The sequence below is a fragment of the Oncorhynchus keta genome, chromosome 35 (assembly GCF_023373465.1).
Source record: "Oncorhynchus keta strain PuntledgeMale-10-30-2019 chromosome 35, Oket_V2, whole genome shotgun sequence".
NCBI lineage: Eukaryota > Metazoa > Chordata > Actinopteri > Salmoniformes > Salmonidae > Oncorhynchus > Oncorhynchus keta.
In genome coordinates, this window is record NC_068455.1 from 9199993 (window position 1) to 9209282 (window position 9290).

The 9290-nt window shown below is 42.3% G+C and overlaps 1 protein-coding gene across 1 annotated transcript in view; it reads right to left on the reverse strand.

The window, feature by feature from the left end:
* The window catches only part of LOC118368033 (calpain-1 catalytic subunit), a 29957-nt gene extending 20922 nt beyond the window's left edge, over positions 1-9035 (reverse strand). The window contains exons 1-3 of the mRNA XM_052496398.1: positions 8903-9035; positions 2050-2306; positions 1858-1927 (exon numbers count right to left, since the gene is read on the reverse strand). Of these exons, the coding sequence (XP_052352358.1) occupies positions 1858-1927; positions 2050-2286 (307 nt within the window). The 5' untranslated portion in view covers positions 2287-2306; positions 8903-9035. The remainder of the gene's footprint in view (positions 1-1857; positions 1928-2049; positions 2307-8902) is intronic.
* Between the last annotated feature and the right edge of the window lie 255 nt (positions 9036-9290).

Here is a 9290-nt window from a genome sequence, read left to right on the forward strand (position 1 = left end):
GGATACATGGTGTGGTGGGGGCATGGTGTGGTGGGGACATGGTGTGGTGGGGACATGGTGTGGTGGGGGCATGGTGTGGTGGGGACATGGTGTGGTGGGGGCATGGTGTGGTGGGGGCATGGTGTGGTGGGGGCATGGTGTGGTGGGGCATGGTGTGGTGGGCATGGTGTGGTGGGGGCATGGTGTGGTGGGGGGGGCATGCTGTGGTGGATACATGGTGTGGTGGGGGCATGGTGTGGTGGGGGCATGGTGTGGTATATGTTGACACTTGCTTACTAAGAAATCCACTTTTAATTTTGTTATATTTAACCGTTATTTAACAAGGTAAGTCAGTTAAGATATACAGTGGGGCAAAAAAATATTTTGTCAGCTACCAATTGTGCAAGTTCTCCCACTTAAAAAGATGAGAGAGGCCTGTAATTTTCATCATAGGTACACTTCAACTATGACAGACGAAACGAGAAGAAAAATCCAGAAAATCCCATTGTAGGATTTCTTATGAATTAATTTGCAATTTATGATTTTCTGGATTTTTTTTCTAATTTTTTTCTAATTTTGTCTGTCATAGTTACAGTCAAGTTTACCTATGATGAAAATTACAGGCCTCATCTTTTTAAGTGGGAGAACTTGCACAATTGGTGGCTGAATAAATACTTTTTTTGCCCCACTGTATATACATAAAATATAGGACAAAACACATAACAACAAGAGAGACAACACAATACTACATAAATAGAGACCTAAGACAACAACATAGCATGGCAGCAACACATGTCAACACAGCATGGTAGAAACACAACATGACAACAACATTGTAGCAACACAACATGATAGCAGCCAGTGGTGGAAAAAGTACCCAATTGTCATACTTGAGTAAAGGTAATTGCAAAAATATTCATAAGAATTAAAGTGCTTATATTAAGCAAACCAGATTTTAAATTTATGCATTTATTTATTGATAGCCAGGGGCACAACACAGCACACACATGAAGCATTTGTGTTTACTGGGTCCTGCAGATCAGAGGCAGTAAGGATGACCAGGGATGTTCTCTTGATATTGGACCATTTTCCTGCCATGCTAAGCATTCAACACGTTGTAATGATTGTCGTCGGGAGAAGGAGAAGAGGACCAAGGTGCAGCGTGGTAGAAGGAGAAGAGGACCAAAGTGCAGCGTGGTAGAAGGAGAAGAGGACCAAAGTGCAGCGTGGTACGTATTCGTAATACTTTTAATAAAGATGAATACTCGAACAAAACCAACAAACCAACAAACAAACAGTTCTGAAAGGTGCAACAAAAATACTAAACAGAAAATAACTACCCACAACCCAGAGTGGGAAAACAGGCTGCCTAAGTATGGTTCTCAATCAGAGACAACGATTGCCAACTGCCTCTGATTGGGAACCATACCAGGCCAAACACATAGAAATAGAAAACATAGAACACAAAACATAGAATGCCCACCCCACCCCAACTCACGCCCTGACCAAACTAAAACAGAGACATAAAAAAGGAACTAAGGTCAGGACGTGACACATGTAACGAGAACTTTTGGGTGTCAGGGAAAATGTATGGAGTAAAAAGTACATTATTTTCTTTAGGAATGTAGTTGTTAAAAAATATAAATAGTAAAGTAATGTACCGATTAAGTAGTAGTTTAATGTGTTTTTATTTAAGTACTTCACTCCACTGGTAGTAGCACAAAACATGGTACAGACAGTATTGGGCACAGACAAAAGCACAAAGAGCAAGAAGGTCACACAAAGCAGCCACAACTGTCAGTAAGAGGGTCCATGATTGAGTCGTTGAATGAAGAGATGGAGATACAACTGTCTAGTTTGAGTGTTTGTTCCACTTACCAACCAATCCTTGCCCAAAGTCAAACCTTGAAAGTCCATCAACAACAAAATCTGGATACTGTACCATTTTCTGTAAGAGTGAATGCACACATTACACCTATTAATAATGTTTATAATTTATATTCATAATTACACATTAAAATCAGTTAACACTCTGTGCTGTAATGTGTGCAGATCGGGATGATGTCATACCGCTGGTCTCAACCACACCACTCTGCCCATGTCATCAGGGGGAAGTAGCCCATCACCAATGGAGTTATGGTCTGGGGGGAACATCTCATCGATGTACCTCACTCCCCTGGCCAAACAGTACTGCGTCAGCTGCTGAAAGTCTTGGTTGCTGTGTTTCTCTGGGTTGGCAAGACTCCCAACACCCTCTTTCTTGTGGCGCTCCTGCATTATACTCATACACACACCGGGAGGAGGCATTGTTGTACTGTATGCAGGATCTGTTAGCAGGGCGAAATGATGAAATAGTCTGAGTTACTAGGTGGAGCCTAACTATAAATCACATTATTAAGTGTTGATGACAAGTAACAATAACAGATATACAAAACTACTTAATACAGTAGTATATTGTACATTCATGTTTAAAGATATTATTTTATATTTTAAAGGATCTTATTCATAATACATAGCCTACATCCAATCTATCACATGAAAAGTCCCCCCCAAAATGCAAGAAAGAGTAGTCTGCAGAAGGTACTCCCAAACTGGGGTACGTCGGGGGTACGTCACGTATAAATGTGATTCACAACATCAACAAAAAAAAATCTTCACATTTTCAAACTGTACATTTGTATTTTCCAACGAGGCTATACATTTGGGTGAGGTGTTTTTCCAAGCCAGAGTCGCCTCGTTTCACTGCCAAAAATCATATTAAACCATCTAGTGTTCAAGCGAAATAAAAACACAACGTCAAATACAGGTAGCCTCGTCAAATAATTAACTTCCAATCATATTAAGTGTTACTCTCTCACAGAAAACCTTCACTCTTGCACAGACATTTAGAAACAAAACATGACAATTTGAAAAATAACCAAAAGGAGTTTTTTGAGTGAGAATAAAGATTACTTTTGAGTGGTAAGACATGTGTAAAAGCAACAGAAAACATGAATAAGAAGGGGCTAGAAGTGTCTTGTATGGTGCGCTACCGAGTGGCTAGGACAGGCAAGCCCCAAACTATTGTCGGGGCTGCAAGTAACCAGAAGGTTGCAAGTTCAAATCCCCGAGCTGACAAGGTACAAATCTGTCGTTCTGCCCCTGAACAGGCAGTTAACCCACTGTTCCTAGGCTGCCATTGAAAATACGAATTTGTTCTTAACTGACTTGCCTAGTTAAATAAAGGTAAAATAAATAAAACAATTGTGGAGGACTTTGTTCTTCCTGCTGCCGTGGATATGACTGGGACAATGATGGGGGAAAAGGCCCCCAAAAAAACTATACAGACAACGCCTTCATCAAACAACACTGTATCACAACGCATCAGTGACATGGCGGGAGATATTTTGAAACAATTACTGCTTTACAAGCCAGTGAATTCTATGCGTTACAGCTGGATGAGTCAACAGGTCTGGCACAGCTCCTGGTATATGTCTGTTACAGCTGGATGAGTCAACAGCCTGGCACAGCTCCTGGTATATGTCTGTTACAGCTGGATGAGTCAACAGGTCTGGCACAGCTCCTGGTATATGTCTGTTACAGCTGGATGAGTCAACAGGCCTGGCACAGCTCCTGGTATATGTCTGTTACAGCTGGATGAGTCAACAGGCCTGGCACAGCTCCTGGTATATGTCTGTTACAGCTGGATGAGTCAACAGGCCTGGCACAGCTCCTGGTATATGTCTGTTACAGCTGGATGAGTCAACAGGCCTGTCACAGCTCCTGGTATATGTCTGTTACAGCTGGATGAGTCAACAGGTCTGGCACAGCTCCTGGTATATGTCTGTTACAGCTGGATGAGTCAACAGGCCTGTCACAGCTCCTGGTATATGTCTGTTACAGCTGGATGAGTCAACAGGCCTGTCACAGCTCCTGGTATATGTCTGTTACAGCTGGATGAGTCAACAGCCTGGCACAGCTCCTGGTATATGTCTGTTACAGCTGGAGGAGTCAACAGACGTGGCGGGTCTGGCACAGCTCCTGGTATATGTCTGTTACAGCTGGATGAGTCAACAGGCCTGGCACAGCTCCTGGTATATGTCTGTTACAGCTGGATGAGTCAACAGGCCTGTCACAGCTCCTGGTATATGTCTGTTACAGCTGGATGAGTCAACAGGCCTGTCACAGCTCCTGGTATATGTCTGTTACAGCTGGATGAGTCAACAGCCTGGCACAGCTCCTGATATATGTCTGTTACAGCTGGAGGAGTCAACAGACGTGGCGGGTCTGGCACAGCTCCTGGTATATGTCTGTTACAGCTGGATGAGTCAACAGGCCTGGCACAGCTCCTGGTATATGTCTGTTACAGCTGGATGAGTCAACAGACATGGCGGGCCTGGCACAGCTCCTGGTATATGTCTGTTACAGCTGGATGAGTCAACAGACATGGCGGGTCTGGCACAGCTCCTGGTATATGTCTGTTACAGCTGGATGAGTCAACAGACGTGGCGGGTCTGGCACAGCTCCTGGTATATGTTTGTTACAGCTGGATGAGTCAACAGGCCTGGCACAGCTCCTGGTATATGTCTGTTACAGCTGGATGAGTCAACAGACATGGCGGGTCTGCACAGCTCCTGGTATATGTCCGCTACATTTATGGCGGGTCAATTAAGGAAGACATCCTCTTCTGCAAACCACTGGAAACCAGGACAACATGAGAGGGTATTTTTAAAGAACTGGACAGCTTTGTGACATCAAATGGACACAAGATGTGTTGGTATCTGTACTGATGTCGCAAAAGCCATGACAGGGAGACATAGTGGAGTGGTAACGCGCGTGCAAGCAGTTGCTCTCGGAACCACTTGGGTCACTGCAGCATCCACCGAGAGGCTCATGCTGCCACGGGAATGCCTGACAGCTTAAAATATGTTTTGGACACTACAGTGAAAATGGTTAACTTTGTTAAATCAAAGCCCCTGAACTCTTGTGTATTTTCTGCATTATGCAATGATATGGGCAGCGACCATGTAACACTTTTACAACATACAGAAGTGTGCTGTTTTTTTTTGTTTTTTTTTACCTTTATTTTAGTAGGCAAGTCAGTTAAGAACAAATTCTTATTTTCAATGACAACCTAGGAACAGTGGGTTAACTGCCTGTTCAGGGGCAGAATGACAGATTTGTACCGTGTCAGCTCAGGGATTTGAACTTGCAACCTTCCGGTTACTAGTCCAACACTCTAACCACTAGGCTACCCTGGTTTTTAAGGGGCAAAGTATTGACATGGATTTTTAAATTGAGAGAAGAGCTTAAAGTTTTCTATACTTCACTTGTCTGACTGCTTGCATGATGATGAGTTTCTCACATGACTGGCCTATCTTGGTGCTGTTTTTTCTTGCCTGAATGATCGGACTCTCCGCGACTATATTCAATGTGCGGGACAAAATTGAGGCTACGATAAAGAAGATGGAGCTCTTTTCTGTCTGCATTAACAAGAACAACACACAGGTCTTTCCATCATTGTATGATTTTTAGTGTGCAAATGAACTCAAGCTTACGGGCAATGTCAAATGTGATATAGAGAAGTACCTGAGATGGGTGCGCAATTACATAGGTACTTTCCACAAACAACTGGATTCGTTATGCCTTTCATGCCCTGCCTCCAATCCACTTACCGATATCTGAACAAGAGAGCCTCATCAAAATTGCAGCAAGTGGTTCTGTGAAAATTTAATAAGAAGCCACTGCCAGATTTCTGGACTGGGCTGCACTCAGAGTGTTTTGCCTTGGCAAATCGCGTTGTTAAGACACTGATGGCCTTGGCAACCACGCACCTATGTTTATTTTTTTTTTCACCTTTATTTAACCAGGTAGGGTAGTTGGGAACAAGTTGTCATTTAGAGTGCGCACGGGCCAAGATAAAGCGTAGCAATTCGACACAACACAGAGTTACACATGGAATAAACAAAACATACAGTCAATAATACAGTAGAACGAAAGAAAACAAAAAGTCTATATACAGTGAGTGCAAATGAGGTAAGTTAAAGGAAATAAATAGGCCATGGTGGCGAAGTAATTACAATATAGCAATTAAACACTGGAATGGTAGATAGGCAGAAGATGAATGTGCAGGTAGAGATACTGGGGTGCAAAGGAGCAAAATAAATAAATAAATACCAGTATGGGGGTGAGGTAGGTAGATATTTGGGCTGTTTACAGATTGGCTATGTACAGGTGGGCTATGGACAGGTGCAGTGATCTGTGAGCTGCTCTGACAGCTGGTGCTTAAAGTTAGTGAGGGAGATGTGAGTCTCCAGCATCAGAGATTTTTACAATTCGTTCCCGTCATGGGCAGCAGAGAACTGGAATGAAAGACGACCAAAGGAGGAATTGGCTTTGGGGGTGACCAGTGAGATATACATGCTGGAGCACGTGCTACAAGTGGGTGCTGCTATGGTGACCGGTGAGCTAGGTCAGAACTGTCCAGAGTAGTGATGCAAGTTGGGCGGGCGGGTGCGGGCAGCGAACGGTTGGTTTTACTGGCATTTAAGAGCAGTTGGAGGCCACGGAAGGAGTGTTGTATGACATTAAAGCTTGTTTGGAGTTTAAAGTGTCTAAAGAAGGGCCAGATGTATACTGAATAGTGTTGTCTGCGTAGAGGTGGATCAGGGAATCATCCGCAGCAAGAGCGACATCGTTGATATATACAGAGAAAAGATTCGGCCCGAGAATTGAACCCTGTGGTACCCCATGGAGACTGCCAGAGGTCCGGACAACAGGCCCTTCGATTTGACACACTGAACTCTGTCTGCCAAGTAGATGGTGAACCAGGCGAGGGCAGTCATTTAAGAAACCAAAGCTGCCGATAAGAATGCGGTGATTGACAGAGTCAAAAGCCTTGGCCAGGTCGATGAAGATGGCTGCACAATACTGTCTTTTATCGAGGGCAGTCAGGATATTGTTTTGTACCTTGAGCATAGCTGAGGTGCACCCATGACCAGCTTGGAAACCGGATTGCATAGCAGAGAAGGTACTTGGCTTTTGAAGACTTTAGAAAGGCAGGACAGGATGGATATAGGTCTATAACAGTTTGGGTCTAGAGTGTCACCCCCTTTGAAGAGGGGGATGACCGCGGCAGCTTTCCAATCTTTAGGGATCTCGGACAATACAAAAGAGAGGTTGAACAGACTGGTAATAGGGGTTGCAACAATGGTGGTGGATAATTTTAGAAAGAGAGGGTCCAGATTGTCTAGCCCAGCTGATTTGTACGGGTCCAGGTTTTACAGCTCTTTCAGAACATATGCTATCTGGATTTGTGTGAAGGAGAAGCTGGGGAGGCTTGGGCGAGTAGCTGCTGGGGGTGCGGAGATGTTGGCCGGGGTTGGGATAGCTAAGAGGAAAGTACAAGTACAAGTAGGCTACTATTGAAACTAGGAGGTTGACCGATTAATTAGGGCCGATTTCAAGTTTGTATAACAACCGGTAATCAGCATTTTTGGATGCCGATTACGGACGATTACATTACATTACATAAGGAAACTGCGTGGCAGGTTGACCACCTATTACGGGTGCAGCAAGGAGCCAAGGTAAGTTGCTAGCTAGCATTAAACTTATCTTGTAAAAAACAGTCAATCACATAATCACTAGTTAACCACTCATGGTTGAATATATTACTAGGTTATATGCAACGCAGCTTGTCATGCGTTGCATATAATCAATGCGGTGCCTGTAAATTTTTCATCGAATCACAGCCTACTTCGCCAAACGGGGGATGATTTAACAAAAGCCCATTTGTGAAAAATGCACAATCGTTGCACAAATGTACCTAACCATAAACACCAACGCCTTTCTTAAAATCAATACACAGAAATATATGTAGCTAAAATAAATGAATGTTAGCAGGCATATTAACTTGGGAAATTGTGACACTTCTCTTGTGTTCATTGCAAGCAGAGTAAGGGTACATGCAACAGTTTGGGCCGCCTGGCTCGTTGCGAACTAATTTGCCAGAATTTTACATCATTATTACATAACATTGAAGGTTGTGCAGTGTAACAGCTATATTTAGACTTAGGGTTGCTTAAACCACATCAGGAGCCACTTTTGAGGTTTAGAGAATATCTAAGACATTCCCATTTGTAAAAAAAAAAAAAAAATAGCATATGAGATGGAGTTAGTTAGTATAGGCAATGCCCACTGAACCATTAGTGGGTATATGGCGTATACCTGAGCATACCTACCCTCCACCACACCACTGCATGGAGGCTGAATTAACTATGCATGAATGCAACGACATTCTAAATGTAAATGTTTCTTCAGAAAGTAGAAAGTAGTTATAAAAAAAAGTAGTTATAACTCTTGACTTTTCCACATTTTGTTGTGTTACAGCCTGAATTAAAAATGGATAAAATATCTCTCTCTATATATATACTGTATATATATTTTTCTAATTTCCTGTCTACACACAATACCTTATAAGTTAAACATGTTTTTATTTTTATTTTAGCAAATGTATTGAATGCAAAATACAGAAATATGTCATTTATAAAAAATACAAACAATGTGCTCATGAGGAGGGTACAATGATATGATCTCATCCATTTCTCATATTTCTCAAATGTAAGTCTCAATCCAAGCTCATTTGTCTCATGAAGTCCCAATAATATATATATTTTTAAGTAATCAGCCTCAGGAGAAACAGTTCAGATATATGTGATGACTACATAATACAAAATTGAGGTCACCAATATTTCATCAGAGATGAAGAAACGACTACTCAGAGCAAAATATTTAGTTGTAATGTTTGAGTCACACAGAGATCACATGAATACATAAGCCATGGTGAAATGTAACAAGAACGTGTCTGTTCTGTTTCAGGCATGTGTAGCCTACACAAACCATTAATAACACGGGCTGTAAATCAGAGTCAGGTAAAGTGCCTCACCTCAGAATATCGCAGGAACGGTTGTTATATTCAAAGTTTTCAATCTCTCAGAAACTAATTCAGGTCATCGTCATCTTATATACCTGAAGGTTCCAGAGACTTCAAACCACGCCCACATTAGGTAGGTCTCCAATACATACATTGCTTTCCTAGCTTCTCATACTACCACAGCTTTCCATTGGATAGGGTAGTGGCAAATCTAGTTTAGTCATATAGCCATCCGTTTTAATTTTTGCTTTAGATCAGAAGAGAAACTTCTGAAAATACAGAAAGAGAGAATAGGTTCACAAGACTTGAAAAGGGCAAAATGCCAACTGATGTATGTTGCTAAATCAGATAGGCTATATAAATATTGTGTAGGCTAATCATATTTGAAAGTGTTAACTTG